At 37.5% G+C, this 21,817-nt stretch overlaps 1 protein-coding gene across 1 annotated transcript in view; it reads right to left on the bottom strand.

Annotated features, from left to right (window-relative positions):
* Nucleotides 1-21,817, bottom strand: part of Anxa10 (annexin A10) — a 55,719-nt gene that overhangs the window by 11,098 nt on the left and 22,804 nt on the right. The window contains exons 3-6 of the mRNA XM_021170720.2: nucleotides 19,881-19,975; nucleotides 8,654-8,767; nucleotides 7,079-7,169; nucleotides 5,064-5,143 (exon numbers count right to left, since the gene is read on the bottom strand). Of these exons, the coding sequence (XP_021026379.1) occupies nucleotides 5,064-5,143; nucleotides 7,079-7,169; nucleotides 8,654-8,767; nucleotides 19,881-19,975 (380 nt within the window). The remainder of the gene's footprint in view (nucleotides 1-5,063; nucleotides 5,144-7,078; nucleotides 7,170-8,653; nucleotides 8,768-19,880; nucleotides 19,976-21,817) is intronic.

Here is a 21,817-nt window from a genome sequence, read left to right as displayed (position 1 = left end):
TTTTGTGTTTAGCATTTTGCGGATAATGTACTGTGAAACTATGTAAGCATGTAATATTAAATACACATTGTTTGTACAGAATGCTAAGGCAAAGAAACAAGTAAAATAAAAAGAAGCAAATATGTTTTAGTAAAGTAGTAAATTAAGTAAACTTTTCTTGCTTCCTGCAAAATCTAAGTTCCAATTCACCCTCATTTTATTCTGTTAAAAGTTTTACTGTATCCCATGTTGCCTCAGGGTTATACACACACACACACACACACACACACACACACACACACACACACACACACACACTCACACACACACACTCACACACACACACACACTCACACACACTCCTACACACACACACACACACACACAGAGAGAGAGAGAGAGAGAGAGAGAGAGAGAGAGAGAGAGAGAGAGAGAGAGAGAGCATGTTTAGGCTCCAATTATCAAACTTAAGAATTAGGACTTTATCTTGTCAATTTATAACCATGTTAGGTGAAATTCAGCAACAAAATCATGCATTACACCTTACAAATACACAAAAAGGAGATTAGATTTATGATAGACAGATGATAGGTAGATAGAAGATGATGACAAATAGATGATAGATGATCGATCGATAGATTAGATAGATAGATAGATAGATAGATAGATAGATAGATAGATAGATAGATAGATAGAGTAGACAGACAGACAGACAGACAAACACACTGACAGGAACGCAGGCAGGCACACAATATCTTTTCCTCTTACTCAACTCTATTGCAGCTGTATTGAAGACTCTCTGAGTGGAAACCCTTTTAATTTACATTATGAAGCATCACTACTTAAAAAAAAAAGATATTCCTAAATTTAGAGAATCTTTTAATTAAAATTAACCTCATGATGGCCAGCAAGAAGATTCAAGTGCTTGCATACATGTCCAGTGGTCTGAGTATGATTCCTAGAGCCTTCATGGTGGAAGGAGGACTTTAATACAGTCTCATTTTATACGTAGCTCTCCCAGGTTCCACATGTGTGTTGTGGCATGCAGGCATGAGATAATCACAAAATGTAGTAAAAATTTACCTTATGAAATGTAAAGTTTAGAAATGAGCTATTGACATAAAACTGAGTAAATATCTTAAAACACTACATAATTATTTTCTGATACAAAAAAACCCTTCCATTTTATATCAAAATATTATCATCACCGTGTTACTGTACTCAGAGGTCTTAGTTTGGGCGATGATAAAATGCAGGCCATTCTTCATTTCATATGTTACTATAAGTTAAAATTGTCAGTCCAGGTCTTACTTAATTGAGGTTGGTGATAGGGGCAGTTTTCTGAGCTGTGTATTCACAACAGGGACTCCAACCAAACCCAGCCAAACCAATACCACGTACAATGAAACAAGTTCTTGATTTCTTACAAAATGTAAAATTCAGTTTAACTAATGGGTCAATAGATTTGCTTGGTAATATGCCTCTTTTATTTTCATTAAAAATAGATTAGTCCCTCACACAATCCACCCAAACCACAGCTTCTGCTCCCTCTACCCCTTCCAGTCCCCTCCCTCCTAGATCCACTGCTCCACCGTTTCCTCCTCAGAAAAGAGCAGAGACAACAGCCAAACAGGACAAAACAAAATATAACAAGACAAGCAGAAAGCCTTTACATTGAGGCTGGACAATATGCTTTACTTTTGTAAATCGAGAAATTAGAGAGAATCTAATTGGTCATTAACCATCTTCCCCAGTGTGAAGTCAGTAATATTTGGCTTCACTAGCAGTTTACAAAAAAGTGTTTCTCGATTTTTATGTTTTTTTTTCAATGAAAAAATTAGGTTAGTACATGAAGTAATGATACTCATGTATACTCACAAGTATACTCATCCATATGCCTCATTATAATTTGTATTTTTATTAACTCTCTGCTTCTGTTGCCCTCTCTCAAATTGTCTGTAGTCTTAGCTGAAAAACTGACAATAACTTAGAAAGAGAACCATGAGGTAGCAATAAATGGTTCTAGGGAAAAAGGGGTGAGAAATGGAGTCATAGAATACATTTGACATGTAAGTGGACAGGAGGGCTCTCAGGGTGGCTCAGTGGGTACAGGCGTTTGCTGTACAAGGCTGATGCCCCAAATTGAATCCCCGGGGTCCAATTAAAGATAAAAGGAGAGAAATAACTGCACACAATTGCACTCTGACCTCCATACACATGCCTGGAGCATCGGCCCCACACCACAATACAGTAGTAGTAGAAGTAGTAATAGTAGTGATAAAAGAAAATGAAATACTTTTTTTTTTCAGTTTTGATGTTCACTGTAGATAATCAACAAGCTTATTTTAACCTCTTTAAAATGTAAATGGGATAACACATTCAGCCACTCCTGATTTTAAGTAGGGCAGGTTTGACTTAGATTTAGATTTAAATTTGAGAGAAAAAAAATTACAGCTTTTATAAAAAAGCCCCCAAATCCTCCACTGTGTTGTTGATTCCGGAGATCAGAGTGACATAATGAATGTGGAGATAAGAAGATGGAAGGAGACTGAGCCCCTGGGAGACAAGCTCTCTCATCATCAGTTGTCCTGATCTTCATAGGACCTCAAGAAATGGAACTTGTCCTATCCCTTTAAGCTCCCATTAGCTTAGAAGGCGGAAGATCCTTGTGGGTGCCAAGTTAAGTGACTTGAAAGTTGCAGAGTGCTTGAAAGGAAGACCATTACAACTCAGCCTTACAGTAACAACAGGCTCATTTCACTATTTAAGAACCTTGTAAGTGTGAAACAAAGAGACATAAAGGGGATGCAAGGATTCAAAAACAAGTCCTTTAAAGCATACATCTCAGTTCAGAGCCTGCGAAATTGTGCATGAATCTAATTGTGTGGGCACGTCAGCCGTCTTCCAAGTATTTAGAATTGTTTATTTTTAAAGATGTTAGAAACCCATGTTCAAAACAGAGAAGCCTATGCACTTTTTGAGTAGACTATTGATCCTTTTATATTTGTCAAAATTGAGCTCTCAAGGAAGGTACATTCCATGGTAACCCTTCACAAGAAAGACAAGGGAAAATGACCACAGAGATGTACTGGCTTGACAATTCAGTTTAAAAGGCAGCCAGAGAAATACAAGGTTAAAAGCAATTTAGGGAGCTGGTCGGAATAGCTCCATGGGGAAGAAAAGACATTTGATGCTAAACCCGATGGCATGATTTTGACAGTGGTACCCACATTGTGGAAGGAGAGAACCAACTTCCACCAGTTTTACCCTGACCTTTACTCTGTTAGGATGGGATACATGTGCTACCCCCATAAATAAATTTTAATGGAAAAAATCCAGGAAGGCAAATCTATTAATTGGCAAAAGAGCTTTTCAGGGCAAAGAAAGAATACACGAAGTGTAATGTTGTATTTTCATCTGTTGATTCTATAGAGAGAATGTGGGTTTGGAAAGCCAAATGGTGTGCAGCTCTCAGAAAACACACATACAAGTAATATTATACAGTCTGAGCTGGATGTATATTTAGGAACACACACATACAGTTAATGAAATGGAGGCCATGAATTTGAAAATAAACAAGGAGGGTATTTTAGAGGGTTTAGAGAGAAGAAAGAGAAAGTAGAGACGAGTTAATTATATTAATCTCCAAATAGAATCTGCGTCTATCACTTCTCTTCTTTTTTGTATCCTTTTTGTCCTTTACTGCAAAGGACACTTCCTGCTTCCATCTTCAAAGGCAGTAATTCTCTTCTTCACTGCACATTATCATGTATGAAATTCTATGATTTGTAGCGCATTATTTTGTTTCTTTTACTTTAAAAAATTTGTTTTGCTAATTACAGGGTTATGTTTTTGATGTATAAAAGAAAGTTTTACAGATTTTGAAATGAGTATTTTACTTTAGACACACAACACAAAACACACACCCCTTAACATGTACACATACACACCCCTCCCCAGAACTCACATATCATAGCATACTTATTAAAATGTACACACTGTAACACACACTTTATAAAAATAAAGAAAAGTCCATGGTCTTTAAAATGTCCTCTGAACCCGTGGGGTTTTGTACTTTTATTCTTTAAACTCAGGTCACTGATTCCACTTGAATTCCTGAATGCCTTGCCTCAACAGGATGACAGGAACATTCAAATGCAGACAGCAACTAAAAGGTAATTATACTTTAAAATATTACTGTTAATACAATGCTAATATGTGGAATGTTTTTGAGAAATGTTAATTGGATAGAAATAATTACATACCATTTAGTCATTGTAGAATAAGAAGATAAATGACAAAATATAACTTTAATTAGAAGTAAGTTTCTTCTTTGGTAATATATAGTTTAGTGGAATTTGTACAGGCAGCATTGAAATCTTTTGCTGGATGTGAAATACAATAGGATCTAATTCAATTCAGCATTTCAATGTACTGGCTCTCTGGGCAGTCGTTGCACACACACACACACACACACACACACACACACACACACACACACACATCCTGACACACATTTTTTTTGTGCTGCTGGGCATGTATGTCCTTGACATTATACTATTTTTGATTATTTGTTTCATTGCTTATAAATCGCTTATAAGAATATTTGTATTATATGATTTTGTGACAGTAGATGAGAAATTAGGTCACTACACAACACTAAGCACAGGGTAGCTGCCTAGGAAATTTTGTTTGTCTCCAACTCATCTAATAATTTAGAAAGTACAATACAGACTTGGAGAGATAGATCAGTGGTTAAGGGCAAGGGCTGTTCTTCCTGAAGACTTTGGTTCAAGTCACAACTATCTGTATCCCAGTTTCCAGGGAACATCATGTCTTCTGCTTGCACCTGTTGGCACCAGGCATTCAGACACAACATACATGCAAATACACATATAAAGCTGGCACATATTCATACTTATGCCAAGTTTTAAATTAAGTGACTCAAACTTGGCTGATGTTAAATTTTATTACATAGAATGTATACAACTATAACAGACCTGGACTTTCTGTTCTATTTAGTAAGAATAAAATGTCTCTATTTTATAAAGAATGTAAAATGGTATGATTTTGCAATGTCATACCTGGACCAAGTTCATGAGAGTATCCCTGAAGTGTCCTGAGGTTTCTGAGTAAATGTCCTCTTGAAGGTTATTGCTGTACTCTGGGAAATGAAATATCCATGTTAAGAACATGACTTATTACAGAACCTTATATCAATGGGCTTTACATAGCTAATGCTATTGAATGTTCAGTATGAGGAAGCTATCAGTCAGCTGGCCTTTCTTTAATAATCATAAACTCTGTTAAAGATTTCTTCATGTTAATAATATCATCTTAGTCTGGCTTACTAAACAGATGATTTTGAATGACAAAGAACACTGGAAATCCCTTCACAGTCTCTCATCCTATAGATGAGGGTTATTAATTTCATGCTGTAGACTAGGGTAGGCTATTTTTCCAAGTGCTCTGTCTATCTTATTGCATTGTTCTGAGTGAAAATTTTTGTTCCATTTAGGAAAACTTTCATTTTTGTCCAGAAGCATAAGGAGTGACTGTGAGAACCGCTCAATGCTCACAATACACAGTGGGATGGAAATTAATGCATTACATTTTTTAGTATGAAAATAATCATATTTTTATTTTAAAAAGTGAAAAAGTTTGATTTTCAGGTAACTTGTTGGGACAGTGACATTTACAAAAAGTAAAAAGATATTTGTTGAGCCATGGCAACCATCTGTTGTATTTTGTTTATACTCAAGGTGTCTCTAGGGTAAAGCACAACATTCCCCTGAATTAAGATGAAAGTGTCTGCCTCATCGATATTTGTTAATACACTTGAGGAAATTTTGCTTGATTTTCTGGGGAATTATTTCCTTTTCAGGGTCACAGTCATCAGTTTTATTTACTGAACCAACGGGTTTTGAATGAGTCATATTGCTTCATTTTGTTGTCTTTCATAATTTAGTATTCTGATTGATTATAATTATATATTTATATGGTGCAATATATTGTTTCAACCTATGCGTACATTGTATAATGCTATCTTCCATGTATCATTCCTATTTGATATAGCCACTCCTCTGTGTCGGCTACATTGACATACGAAATACATTATTATTATTATTATTATTATTATTATTATTTGTCTTCACTGTACTATGAAGCAGACTATCAGATCTTACTTCTCTAATATAACTGGGACAGTGAAGCAGTTGATAAACCTCTCTATCCTTCCTTCTACTGACTCCAGAGCTATTGAAAACCTTTATTTTAACTCAGTGAATCATGTTACAAGTGTAAGAGTGCCTGTCATCTTGGTTGTCATCTTGACCCATCTGGGAAGAGGGAACATCATAAAATGTATTGATTCCTTTAGACTGGTGTGTAGGTCTATCTGTAGTGGAATTTTGTGTGCTAATTGAGATAGGAGGGTAATGCTCATTGTGACTGGTGCCATCTCTGGGCATGTTGGCCTTAGCTGGATGTAGGAAGCCGTGATAATACGTGCCCTCACTAGATGGCGCTAAGCTCCATTGTGCGCATGTGCTGGAGCAAATGCCTGCCAACTCACTAGTCCGTCCCCCGGGGACATTTGAGACTGTGGATGGAACCGCCAGTAGTATTAACACGTCACACCTGTGGGTATATATAGCAACACGTTTCTATCCTTCTTTGTTCTACCTCACGATTATGAATAAAGTGTAACCACGAAAGGTCTTGACTTGTGTTCTGTGTGCGTTCCTGCGGGACGGGAATAGCTCAGGACAGCTGGAGAAGAATGTTAGCTGAGCAATGCATGGGAGAGCAAGCCAGTAAGAAGCATTTCTCCATTATCTCTGCTTCAGTTCGTGCCTCAGATTTCCATTTGAGTTTCTGTTCTGACCTCCATCAGCAATGGACTATAACGTGCAGGTCAAATAACTGCCCCTTTCCCCTTGCTTTGGTCAGTGTTTTACCCCAGCAACAGAGAAATAAACCAGAACAGGGCCTTAAAAGTATTTAAGCATAAATACACGAAATGAAATACTTTTACGTGTTATTTGAAAAGCATGCTTTCACACGTGCATAATGCATACATATTTATGTATTTCCTTACGTAAACAGTAGGCTTCTCGCATCTGGAAAATCTCCCCATTTGTTCTTGAAGCTAATATTTCAATGAGGCAATTCTCATCAGTTCCTGCTCCCTGAAAGTCAGAGAGAAACATGGAGATACTTTTATTTAGAACAATAGGTCTACTTTATGGAGAATGAATGAACAAAGCATTCATGCTGTTCCTAGAGTACATAGATGGGAAAGGAAGGGCTTTCTGGATAAAAGTCAGCCCACTCTCAGGTCTCTATCAGCTGTTCACTCTTTGATGCCCCTAGAAGGATGATGCGGTCTGCAGGAACTTAGTCCCTTTACTTTGAACAACACTATGGGCATTGCTAATCAAGATGGGAAAACACACGAAATATTCCACTTTCCTTTGGAGTGGAACTTGAAACTCTTTGTTGCTGGAATAACGTTTTTTAAAAATGTTTGAAATTCGAACATAGGTCTCATAATTTATCAAGTCTATTTTGGTGACCCATGCTTGCCTCCTCCTGACTGTGGAACTGTGCTCAGATGGCCTCAACATTTGAACTGGCCATGTTCTGTGGTATCATTTAGCACACAACTATATCATCAATCTGTTATTATGGTCTTAAAGGCAACATATCTTTTCCCAGAAGTCTTTGGGGGACATCTCCCCATTCTGTGAAGTGTTGAGAAAGCTTGATATTTCCATCTAAACAGTAACATGAGACCACATTCTTACAATTTTCTTCTACATGGCTTTATAAGAAACGGTGATTGGAGTGTAAAATTAAAAAAAAACAAAAACATATGATTAGTTGGAATTCCTATGAAGTTTATAAATCACTGTTCTGATCAGTCTATATTATGGCTAAAATCCATGTATCTTTAATGTTTTGTTTCTTGCCTCATCTCTGTCACACACTAGATTGATCTGGTCTTTGGCAAGCACTTTATGGAAGTGTTTAAATGATTGTAAAGGTGTTTAATGCTAGCAGCTGAAAGAAGTCAAAAGCCCTCTTTTTCCCACATCCCCATACAAAGAAATCTGAAATTTATTTCAAAATGTCTTTTCGGTAAGATCTAAGTTTTTTAGAGAAACAATTTTGATACATCTGAGCAGCACTCTCCATATGTATTTAACTTATGGTCATAAAAATAACAATGTCATTGATATTCTCTGATATAGATTTTATTTTGATTCTGAGCCAAATGTTTACAAATAAGTTTAAAATATTCTTATGAATTTAAACATATCTTCCTCAACCTGAGACCACATATGGAAGAGAGATAAATCTGGGCAGTAGCAGAAGCTGCCTCATTCATTCCGGTTGGACCTTAGCTCAAGATAGCAGAGTATGTCTGAGTCTCTACAACTGAAGAATAGGCTTGGCTCAGACACTCTCCTTTCCCAGAAAGCCTCTTTTCACCATATTATTTCCATAGTTTCATGATGGGTTAGATATTCCCTTTTGCCTCCCTGATCATACAAATTGCAGAACCATCACAGGGAAGTCTATCCTTTGTTGAAATGTGAACCTGTCCCTGTCACAGTTGTATTATTGGATCAGCCTGTATCTGGTGCAGGTATGTTACCGGGCCATTTACCTTCATGGCATGCCAGAGCTCATGAGCATCATAAGATGGTGGAGGATACATCAGGCCCACCATCACTTCTTTGAAGTGAGATGAAAGTTGTTCCTTCAGGACTGAAATCAGGTCCTATGGAGGAAGAAGTAAACATAAAAAATTAAAACATGCACCAAATTTATAAGAGAAATACGACTGTGAGGAATCTTTTATGAAAATATCCTTTTTGTATCATCAAACAATAAGTCTGGTTTTGACTCACCCACATATATTTGGGTAACACTAGACAATGGATTTGAGGTATTGAAATGACTGACTTGTTAATCACTTCTGTGAAGGAGAGAGTGTGGAAAATTTAGTCATAGCAGGAGAGGAGCTATTTCCATTTATAATCCTCAACCCTCATGCTTCTTTTGGTTTCCTTCTGAAAATAAACATTGAACCTGCAAACATTTGAGCTTGCAGCCTTTGGTTTTCCTGGACATAACTAATGAACCGTTAATCCTTAAATACAATAAATGTTTTACCTTATTTCCTCATACAAAGTCTCTTTTAGCAGGGTGTACTTGGTTACTCTATGAACTAAAACTTACATAAACTGATCAATCTTATACATTTTTCAAATAACAGCCACATTATGTAAAATGTGAAAGTTACTTAAATAGAAAAACATACATGCTAGATTTTAGTTCTTGGAATACAGGTATAAAATATTAAATTAATACTTCCGTTTATACCTTCTATTTTCTGGTATAATAAGAAATTTAAAAAATATGCTAAATTACATTTCAGTATGTTTATTCAGACAATTGAAAAAATATTTTAAGTTTATTGTGTTTTTCTAAAAAGTATAAAGTATATCTAGTTCTACTTAAAAGTGTGCAATAGTATTTAGTATTTTACACTGTTATTAAGGCATAATAAAATTTATTAGAATAAATTCAATCTTGTCATTCTTTACTTGCATGGCAAAGATATTAAAAGAGAAAAACTTGAAGGACTGACAAGATACTGGCTGGGTAAAATAGAATATGTATATAAAATGGCAAACTAACTTTAAGTCAACATTAAGTTGGTTTAAAACCTAAATGTTCACAGAGACTCAGACCTTTTCTTTTCCAACCTGTTTTCAAGTGCACCAGGAATGGTCCTGAAAAACTGGGATCTGTGTTGTGGTTAGCCCTGGGTAGGGCTAATTATATTTGATGTTAATTCAGTTCTCCTGTGAGTGGCTGCAAACAAGAAATGAGACAGCACTCAGGTGATTTCCTGTAAACCTGCTTCCCACCTTAATTTGTAAAATAAAGGAGAGGTGATGACTGGGCAGATAAAAGGGAAGGTGGAGTGGAAGGTGGGGGAGAGAAGAAGGAGAAAATGGAAGAGGGAGAGGATGCAGAGGAGGAGGAAGAAGAAGAAAAGCAGAGCAGAAGCACATGGCCTGGAGAAACCGCAAGTTCTAAGGGGTCTCATAAGCTGTGGAAGATGGTAGTGTAGCAGTAGATCTGCCCAATCTAGGCGTACAGCATGTAATCATATTAACTGTGTTGTTGTTTCATTGCCGGGGCATATTTGGGAGGAGATTTACCGCAACAGATCTGAGCAAACAGATGGAAGAGTGTGAGAATTTAAGTAGCCACTATTTAGGATGTGCCTTGAGGATGTGAAAAGAATTTTGATCCACTGCATCAATTCTGCAATTAGCTGTAAGTAGTGTATGGTACAGGTGAAACATAAGAGACAGGGCCTGGATATGACCTGTCTGTCGTTTTGAAAAGGCAGTCTTTCTGTACTGCATAAGTTAGCCTTGAATTCACTATCCTCCTGCCTCAGCCTCCTGAATACTATAATTATAGGTACATGCCACCATGCCTAGCCAGTCTGCTTTGTAATGGTGTAGGAAACAGGGAGCCTAGATAGTAAATACGGCATACTTTTGAGAATGAGGAGTTTATGTTAACTTAGATATGATACAGTGGATTGAAAATATTAATGCATGAAGATGTATTCAATATACCATTATGAAGAGATAGCAATGCTCAGACAGCTAATACAAAGGTTTAACACTTGAACTGGTTCCTGAGCCACCAGTCTTTCTCTAATCCTAAATCAATTGCTTATTTGCTATATCAATAACTTTAAATGTATTATATTACAACAATCAAGGCATATGATAAAACTGCATATGCATATATTTTCTAGTGTCTATGAATGCATAGATTATCTTAAAAAATTTCCTAAAGTCAGAATTTGACTATATGATAGTGTTGTACAACATGTAGATAGAACATATGTAATATGTAAGTAGATCCATAAAAATGAGAGAATAAACAACCACATGAATAAATGAGTGTGGAAAGAGAAATAGATTTTATTATCTGCAAAGAATATTTGTTCTCTTCAAGTTGAAGATTACTTGAGCATTCCAAATCTTTGATTTAATCTTTTAGCATATTTGATAACTGCACTTATCCCATATGTATATAAACATCTCCTTTGTTTCTTTACACATCAATTTTAGACAATATCGAATATGTATTCCACTACTAACTGAGGTTAGAATTGCCACTAGATGGCGATATATGTCTTTATTTTGTATCTTTCTGTGCGTATGCAAGACAAAAAAAAAAAAAAGAGAGAATGCTCTAGTAAAGTTTGCTTTAAAAAATTCAATTAAATAACAGTTTAGTGAAAGAAGCCAAGTTTTTTGATACTCTTTACTGACACTATGTTATAGTTTTAATCTTGTGTATAATATTGGCATGAGGTTGAAAGAATATTACTAAATTTCTTTGTATATTTTACCTCTCTGAGTAAAGAAAACAAAAGCCCTCCTCACAGGACGAGTACAAGTTTGTAAGACTTAAAGGGAGCTGTTAAGAAATACTTTTAACACTCCAAAATGTACTCCAAAAGTGTCATTCCCTCCAAAATATTTAAAAAAAGCTTGCATATCAGTAGTCTTTAGCTATAAATAATGGCAATGTAGTGTGGCTTCCATCTTCTTGTCTTCACAGTATGTGTCTCTTACTATACCCACAGCTCAGAACCTTGTCTGTTATCTTTCATTCCTTCTATTTTCACCATGCCTGGTATCAGTCCAGTCCATCATCTCTAACATGGAAGCACAGCCCTGTTCTGTGGCCTGCACACATGGTGATTTGACAAGAACACAAGAGAGATGAGAAGTTCCCAGCACTTAGTATCTCTCAGGTTCCTAATATGAGCAAGTATAGTCAGTCTGTGACGTTCATGCAATGAATGCATCTTATGCCTTGTTTCTCTCCTGTCCTTGGTAAGCAGCATGTGCTTACTATAGTCCTAGAATTGGCCAACAGTACTGACCATCTCTGGCCAACTCATGCTACCTCCCCTTCCACACGCCTTGGGTAGGCCACCATCTTCCCTCCTCTACAATAACAGAGCAGCCATCTAATGAGCTCGCCTGTGCTTATTCCCTATGTTCTCTCTAAAAATTTGATGTTAATGTCCTGGGGAAAAAAAGGAAACCAGAATAACTATTCTTCAGCCTTAAATGTTCCCCTACTCCAAAGGAAAACATTGTCCTTCATCATGGTTTATCTCAGAAGAAAGCAGGCACTGGGTATGTTATTGCATGCAAATAAGAATATACATTCTTACCAGCATTGAAAAGATTCATAGTACATTCTGATCCTATCTTGGCACACATTGCTTTCCTCCTTGCTTCTGATTGATCTAATCTAGCTCCAGTGGTCTTCTTCCTGCTTCTGGAAGGGCAGATCTGATCTGATGTTTGACTTTGACTTTCACTCTGCCTTTCATGTGCCCTTGCCCTTCTGGCATCTCAGAGAAAATGTATAGAGCAGTCCCCCAGCACACCGGCACACTTCACCTGACTTTGTCTTATTACACAGCACCCACTGCAAACTGGTATATTTTAGCAAATAATGTCCCTTGTCACCAAGGCAGGAATCAGGAATCAGCTCCACCATGGCAGAGACTTGACCTGCTTTATCCACGGCTTTTTCATCAGCCCATGGAGCTGTGCCTGGTAACTACTAAGTACTTGTACAATAATAACAAAGCGAGCAAATGAATGGATAGGACAACATGTAATTCAACAATTATTTGTTTGTACTCATTCTTGGCTAGTGTGAAAATAAACAAGGAAAGCAATCTCTATTCCCCGCTGCTTCCATTGAGTGGAGGGTACAGAAATCAGGGAAAATAGCCAAGGCACACTGCATAGCAGGCTGAGGTCTATGGATAGGGGAACAGCATGCTATTATCAGGGCACCAGGAAGGAGACTGTGCCTTCAGCTGGGAAGATAAATATTGAATTGTATGTTTAAATAAGTATACTTTGAAAGTTCAAAGAGGAACATTCAAGTTGGCTTCCTAATTAGACCCTTACATTCTCACTTGGAGTTATATAAATAACTTCTCAGATGCAACCTCTGGAGTGTGACTTTCCCCAGCCTCATCGCCTCTGATTTCCTATTTTCTGAAGCCTTGCCCTCAAGCAAGCTCTGCCGGAATCACAGCTTGGCCTTCCATTAAGCTAATGAGTACTTGCCTTTCAGACTGAGATGTTCGGTGCCAGTGCCGAAACCATCTGACCACGCTGATTAAATTAAAAATGAAACAACAGCTTCTCATCTGTGACTTGTTATTCACATCGCCTTATGGATGAAATGGGGGTCAAAAGTGAACTATGATGTTCTCCTTGTTTGAATATACTCAGGGGAACACTTTCATGTGCATTTGACTTCTATGCCTTTCCCTAATTAATCATAAAAACAAGGCCTATTATTGAAATACTCAAAAGTCAAGCACATAGAGTGAGAGTTTAAATCTGTCTTAATTCTCCTTACTGTGAGATCCCTGTATAAACCCACAATTGTGCTTCATTATAAAGACATCTGTGCAAGTTGTATTACTTTGTTACAGTAAGAAAATATTCTTCCAAACAGCTGTGTTCCACACACATTTCGTTTAATGCTTCAGTTTCTGATGCAAACCTGAGATGTTCTGTTTTGTCTGATGGGAATGATAATAGTTTGGTCTTCTAGAGAAACACAGCATATCGAAGTTGGTTCAGTTTGGGTCTTAGACTTTCCTTGGAGGCGCTTATGTTAATGCTCAGTTCCCACTCTATCTCTATTGGGAAGTAATGGAAGTAGGACCTAGTTAGACTAGTTCTGAAAGCTATTTGGTTTGGGCATTAATGTGAAATGTTGGGCAGTATATGCAGATAGGAAAATACTCATTGGGTCAATGTGCACAGGTAGTTAAGTCATGTAGAACTGGACCATAAATGGGGCATAACCAAGGCTGTTCTCACAGTTATGGTAAGTGGATTACCCCCTCTGATGATTTTATCTTTGTTATTCATGTTTGGGCTGTTGAGCTGACAGTTTCAGCTTATTAGTTTAAAAGTAATAATTGTGAAATTCATTGGGTCTGTAACTGTTGAAAATATTATGACTTCTGATAATACCTTTGATGGCATTCTTGCAGTCATAGGAAGACATATTCTGATAAACATGAAATTAAAAGGCAAATGGATGGAACTAGAAAATATCATCCTGAGGTAACCCAGTCACAAAAGAACACACAAGGTATCTACTCACTGATAAGTGGATATTAGCTAAAAAGAAAAACAAACAAACAAACAAACAACCCCCCCCCCAAAAAAACCCTCAGAATACCCATGATAAATCTCACAGACCATATGCAATCCAAAAAGTAAGACCAAAGTTTGGATGCTTCAGTCTTACTCAGAGGGGGAAAATAATCACAGGAGGTAGAGGGAGGGAGGGATCTAAGAGGAAGAGAGGAGGGGGAGAGACTGGGGGGGGGATCAGGTGTGGGAGGAGATAGGGGTGGAAGTAAAGAGGGTCAGGAATTTGAATGGTGGTGCATAGCAGTCAGGGATGAGGAACTGGGGGTAGCCACTAGAAAGTCCCAGATGCCAGGGACCCAATTGGTTCCCAGGCCTTAATAGGGATGACATTAGCCAAAATACCCACCAAGGGAGAGAAAGAACCTGTAGAGACCATTTCCATAGGGTAGGCATGACCCCCAGTTGAGGGATGGTGCCACTCACCCATCTCAAAAATATGAATCCAGAATTGCTCCTGTCAAAAGGAAATTCAGGGACCAAGAGTGGAGCAGAGATGAAAGGAAAGGCCACCTACAAACTACCCACCTAGGAATTCATCTCATCTGCTGATGCCAACAAGGGCTGGTATAGCTGTCCCCTGAGAGGCTGTGCCAGAGACTGACCAATACAGATGAGGAGGCTCACAGCAAACCATAGGATAGAGAGCAGAGACCTCAATGGAAGAGTTAGGGGAAGGACTGAAGGAGCTAAAGGGGTGTGCAACACCATAGGAAGAGCAACAATATCAACCAACCAGACTCCCCAAAACACCCATGGACTAAACAAGCAACAGAAGAGTACACATGGCTCCAGATGCATATGTAGCAGAGGATTGCTTTATCTGGCATCATTGGGAGGGGAGCTCCTTGATCCTGTGGAGGCTCCATGACCCAGCTTAAGGGAATGCTAGGGTGCTGAGGTGGGACTGGGTGGGAGGGTTGGGGAGTACCCTCATAGAAGCAGGGGGTATGGGGAAGGGGATAGGGGGTTTGTGTTGGGGAAACTGGGAAGGGTGATAACATTTGACATGTAAATAAAAAAAATAACCAAATTAAAAAAATCTGTAGTCTTGTTAGTAATTTAGACTGCATTCTCTACCAACATTACACTGTTGCCACTATTGTCTGTCAACAAAATGGACATCATAAAACACATCTCATCTAGGCATGTAGTAGAAACCTCAATGTCTTACATGTCAAGGTTGCCAGTGCTTGTCAATCTTACAACTTCTGTTACATTTAACTTGATTTTTTTCACAGAAAGAAAGTCATCTCACAGAGCATTGCTCTGTACCCCTGGCAGACTAGATTCCTTTATTGGAACTACCCATAATTGAACATTTTCAAGTCACAGTGCTGCTGTTTCTGGTCAATTGGTTGTTTCCAGTCACACATTACCTTAGTCCTTGACACTACTCAGTGCTGTGTTTTAGGATTTCTGGACTTACCATGCTATGTCTTCATTTGTAATTTTTAGAAAAGCATCTCAAATATAGAGTTGGATCCAGGCATCTCATACACCTACAGTGTGGTCCACCAGTTATATCTTCTTAATTCATCAACCTAGTAAGAATTCTCACATTGCTTCCTTTTCTTTCTATAGTTGTGTCCAGTGCAGTAGGTTACTTGATCCCCAGATATGATAGCATAAGAGAAAAATGTCATATCTAGTCAGCCTTTTCCTTGATAATGTTCATAATGAGGGGGAATGAGGTTATGTAGACTTGTCTAATATTCAATGTTCTATCATTACCATTCCTGAGCCAGATGTTCATTTCTTTCTCCTGGTTGACCTCTAGGCACAATGTTTGGTCTCTACTCTTATGCTCTTTGGTAGCCTAACCAAAGGTGGGCTAGAAATTCTACTGTGATTCTGTTTTACCTTCTTGTAGTCTCAGGATTCTTATAGTCCTGGGCTGTAAAAGAATATCTCCTCCTCGTTGAACATACTGTCTCTTTGTAGGGTGTATTGGCTTTTTGAAATCATATAGAAATGACCTTGTCCCTCCCCTACTTAACAATTCCAAATAGTCCCAGTTATATGTTGGAGATAATATAACTAAAGGTGAAATTGGAGCTACTGAAATGGAAGTTGATAGTTTTCTCTTGATAAAGGAAGAACAATAGCCTTGCCACCTTGGGCTGGATTGGATTACATAATGAAACGATCTTGACCTTGGATAGCATTCACAGTGGCAACAACTAAGGTGATTACAGATGATAGAGGCACATTAGCCATTTTCCTTATGATCAAGGTGAAAACAATCCCATAGCTAAGATATTTTTACTGAATGATCCAGATTAAAACTTCAGGACAAATGTATTAAATTTGAAAAGAAGATCACTTGGATACTTTTGGATTAGTCCCCAATGACATTGTAAGGTTTGAATCTAGGACTCAGTGAAAGTACTATTAGGAATAACATGCCAGTTTACAGTTTTGTGTTGTGTAGACTCCTGTTTATAAGAGTTTTAATGAAGATTATGAGAAACTGATGATCTGTCAGACTTTGTTGGTAAAAGCAGTAAGAGTGAATTATACTTGGCACAATTGTAACATTTGTCAGCTGTCAAAGTTGTATAGAAAGTGGAATTAATACAAGCAGGTGGCAGTTTTCTCTGAGCCTCATATTTAGAAATATTATGCACAGTGAGGCAGTGACAACTTTTCCTTCTATCTTGCTTCTCTAAGGATATATATATATATATATATATATATATATATATATATATCTGTGAAGATGACAGAGATAAGGTCTCCCTAAAGAGCAAATGTAGGCATGCATTTTGTCCGTCTAAAGAATTTTATTTTTGTGATCTCTTGCTTTCTTGGCTATAATGCAACCCCACCCTCCCCATATGTCAAGATGCTCTCCATGTTGATCCCTGGGAACTGCAGTCCAGGGAACTACTGAAACGTGAACAGCTAAGACATGTTTGACCCTTCCTAATGAAAGTACTGAAAATGTCTTTTGTCTTTGACTTAAGAGTCTTCTGTACCAGCATCCATGTCATCTTGGTTGATTACTTCCTATCTTATAAAGAAGTTAAAATCTTACTGTGGCAGAGGTCAGGTGGACCTACCTGAAGGTTGTCAGATTAACATGATAGCAGCCACTGCAGGGGGATGAGGGAAAAGAGAAACTCAGGCAACCATGAATATACATTAACTCTAGAGCAGATGGTGAGGGGAATCCTCCATTTTAATTCAATTTTTATTTTCAAAGAAGATGGTAGAAAGCAGAGGGGCAGAACACAATACACTAGACTGGCTTATGCTCTAAATAAAGAACTTGCTACATATTAGACCTTGGACTGAGTTCTAGAGGCAAGCTGCAAATTAAGCCACTCACTATTCTATTTTAGATGTTATAGTAAACTTGGTAAGATTTAAACATGAACCAATAGCCAGTGTCACGGTATTATGTAGAGAGACCTCTAGGACTCAAACAGGAAGCAGCTACTCCAGAGCAGAGAGCTTTTCAGGAGCACCCAAAGTCTGACTGCATCTTACTGGAGGGATTTCACTTAGCTCTGTGGTCATAGTCATCCAGCAGACATCAATCAAGCAGCCTTGGTGTTCAGCAAGCATTTATACTAAGCTCTGGCCAAATAAATGTTATTCCAATTAGTGCACTGGTAATGAGGAACAGATCAAAGCAAACTCATGTGTTAGATTCTGCTGTATTTGAGGAGTGGGTGTGCAGTGTCTGTAAGTTAGATGGGTACAGCCAATGTGAAGGGAAGTAAGTCTCCTGAAGATGATGAAACAGCATGATGAAGGATGGGGAAGCATGCAGGTGTGCTATGGGAAACTACAGATGCTTCCTGGGGACACAGTCAAGGTGCGAAAGAGAGAGCAAGGGTGATAAAAGAGAGGAAGATGGAATGGGAGGGAGGAATGGAGAGAGGGAAGAAGAAAGAGAGAGAGGATATAAAATAAAAATGAAGTAAGTAAGGCTTCCCATATTCTAAGAAAGGATGAAGGGATTCAGGAGGTTTGGGCCATTCACACATATATATTTATGATAGAGTAATAGATTAAATGTTAGTGAACTTTTAAGTTTTGTATCATTCTGGTTTTAGGTGGACTGGTCTAATCAAAGAAAAGAAGAGTGAGGAGGGTAGAGAATTGGGTAGCAGGAAACAATTAGGATAGGTCTAGGCTGAAAACCATGGTGATCTAAATCAAGAATCTGTACTGGGGAAAGGGAAGAATGTGAGGGGATGATAAATGGCAGGGCTTGACAACTGACTGAATGACAATGGTATTTCTGAGTGACAAGTCTGGCTCTGTGTTGTGCTATTTCCTCAGCAATTTAGTGATCAGCCATGACATACCGATTGTTCAGCCGAAGCACAGGATAAACACCTCTAAGACCTCAGTGAAAAGGGGTTCTCTCTGGTGTAAGTTATTTTTAAATGGGTTTTAAATCCCTTGAGTCTAAGGAACTCATGTCTTATTTTAATCTGCTTTGGCATGCTTTTTGCAGAACTTGATACACAGAAGTTCTTCAGCTGAATTTAACTAGCCATATGAAAAGGTAAGATCTATGTACACACTTGGATTAAAAACTGTTCCTTAGAAATAGCACTCCTCATAGTACTGTGTACATTTAGATCACAATAGATTAACCACTGTACTACTTTGAACATTTTTACATATTGTTTGCAAGAAAGGAAGCTCTGCGAGTGTGAGCTGAGCTAACAGTTTTATGTGGACAAAACCTATAACTGTCTCTTTCTTTGGTTTAATTCAACTCATGTCTCTACTTGTAGAGCTTTCTGGATCATTAACCATTCTAAAACTCAGGGCTAGTTTTTGTCGCAAGTGTTATATAGTTGTTCAAAGGCTGAGCTTTAGAGACAGAGTCAATTTCTATGGACTAACTCTGGAGAGAAAGTTTTATGAGAGTGTTTCATCGATAATGTTCAGTTGACGAAGTAATTGCTGTTCCAGGCCCTTTTGGCCTGAAGAGTTTTTGTTCTGAATCTGTGGTTTAAATGCATAACAAAAGCAAAGACTCCTTAATGGTCCTTGCTTTGAAATTAGAATGTGATTACTTTAAAACATGGATAGTTTTATTGCCTTAAACTATTTTTAAACTGCCATTCCTTTTGTTAATGGTCTCCATCACTGCATGCTGTGGAGAAGAAAAGGTGGAAGAAAATTCACATTGGCTCAGAGCTAGGTTAGGACCTGCAGAGAACTGGAGGAAAAGATGTTATTTTTTGACCCCAGTGATCATTAGTCTGCTCTATGCCGCCCCTAAACCTCCATATAGGCGTTCCTGGCCCAACACTTATAGCGTAATTGGACCAAGTGGAATAAAAGGTTATCCAATCTTTCTTTTGTCAGATGCTGTACGAATTGGAAAAGCATTGGTAACCATTGTGAATGTGAATGTACCTCATACGTAATACTTTCCATGATATAGCTCTTATCCCCTGAAACACTTAAGAGCAAGACATTAATTTTTTAAACTAACATGGAGTTCAGAAATGTTGGTGCTCAGTGAAGCCGAGGAAAATAATAGATCCATTTCTCTGAGAAGGGTGTTGACGCTCATGCACTTGACAGGTTAAGGTGAGGAAGTCTTACCCGGCCATACATGCTCTGATAGGTCCCAGCTATCATCTGCCGCTGTGCATTGCTGCGTTGTGTTAGGATGTCAATCAGCATGTCTTTGTTGCAGTCTAGGAAGGAACCATAATAAAAAAAAGTATCTCTTACTCAGTAGGTAGAAAGACTCCATCCTTTCTGGACTAAAACCAATGGGTAGGTGGGAAACCTATTAGTACTTTACATTTTTAAATACTATTGGATGTCCATCCAATAGCAATACTTGATGAATCCTACATGTTCTCAAAGTATATTTAACAGGCATGGCTTATAATGAACTTGTGTTATACAAATAGGGCTGCTTTTGTAGGACTCACAGGAGAAACACAGAAGGAAATAATGAAAGCACAAGGTATCTTCATGTTTAGTCGGGGGAAGTGAGCCTATCCAACTGTGGATGGAACATGGTCTCTTTCTTCCATTACCTAGATCGACTCCTGTGCTTTGCACACTTATTCATATCATAGTGCCACAAGACATGACATGACATCATATATCACATTTACAACACTCATAGAAGTCATATTTCATAATTGTTTTCTATTGTGCCTTATTTCTATTTAGAGTAGAACAACCAAGAAAACTTTAACTTTGCATCAGCTTGACTAAAATGTAAACTGATTTATTTTTATCAAAAGCCTTATGACCTCCTTTTTCTTAGGGTTATCTTAGAAAATACAGAGGTATACATGCCTACTTCTCTCCTGAGAGACACAATTATCCTTGCTCTTATCAGTTTTATAACCTGGGAATAATTTTATATTCTATCTATCTATCTATCTATCTATCTATCTATCTATCTATCTATCATCTATCTTCATCATCATCACATACCTATGTACCTATCATACCTATCATTCATTTATTCTATCCATCCATCTAACAAAAGAATACAAAGATGGATGATTCAGAAAGAGAGAGAAGACTTTGAAGATATTTATAAATAATAAATAGAAGATTTTCATTGATTTCCACTGTGTTTTTCTTATGATCATAACATTTACTGAGTTACTATACTCATCTGGTTTTGTTGTTTTGTTGATATTACACATAAACTATCTTTCTGATTTACTCTGTGTTTATTAGCTTTTATAGCATTTTTTGTTCATTTACTCTTTATGAGATATTGCATAATAATTTTAAATGAATCTCAAAAATTTTATTAAAGTGGTTTAATTAAAATACAGAAACAAAATACTGATATAAAGGAAAGAGAACCCATTATTCATTGACTTTATTAGAGAGATAATAAAGGGATATTATAAATTACTTTATGCTCCAAATTTTAATTGTAAAGATAAATGAATTAATTTCTTCAAAGATATGATCTAATCAAATTTATACCAGGAATTTGACAATCTGAATAGGTCTATAGATATAATAATTGAATCAATAATTAATAGTGTCTTGAAATCAAAGTATTAATATTAGATGTTTCAATAATAAATGCAAATTTTAAAAGAAAAAACCAATTGTCTACAATTCCTTCCACATACCAGAAACAGTATTTGATGCCAACCCATATTAATCTAATGTTCAAATCAGAGACAGACATTACAGGTAAACTCCTGAGAAAGATCTTTAAGATACCCTATCCCCCCCCCCAAAAAAAACCCTTCAAAAATTGTATACAACAATGTGTATGAAGAATTATACATAGGTCTAACAGTAGACAGCCAATGTAACCTAAGTCATAGACAGTTTAAACAAGCAAATTTTTATAACAAGAAAGAAACATGTAAAAAAAGGTGTTGGGAGCTATTAAGGCAACACTATGGTCCTGATCTCTGAATTGGGCCTCCCCCCCACCCCCCGAGAAGAAAAGAGGGTCAAAAGCAGGCCACCAGACGCACCGCTCTGAGAACAACCACAGATCGTTCCAGCCCTAAGTCAGCACTGGATGTCCTGACCTCAAG

Source organism: Mus caroli, unplaced genomic scaffold (assembly GCF_978045245.1).
Source record: "Mus caroli unplaced genomic scaffold, Mus_caroli_1 scaffold_10, whole genome shotgun sequence".
In the NCBI taxonomy this organism is placed as follows: domain Eukaryota; kingdom Metazoa; phylum Chordata; class Mammalia; order Rodentia; family Muridae; genus Mus; species Mus caroli.
This window is presented reverse-complemented; position numbering and strand designations above follow the sequence as displayed.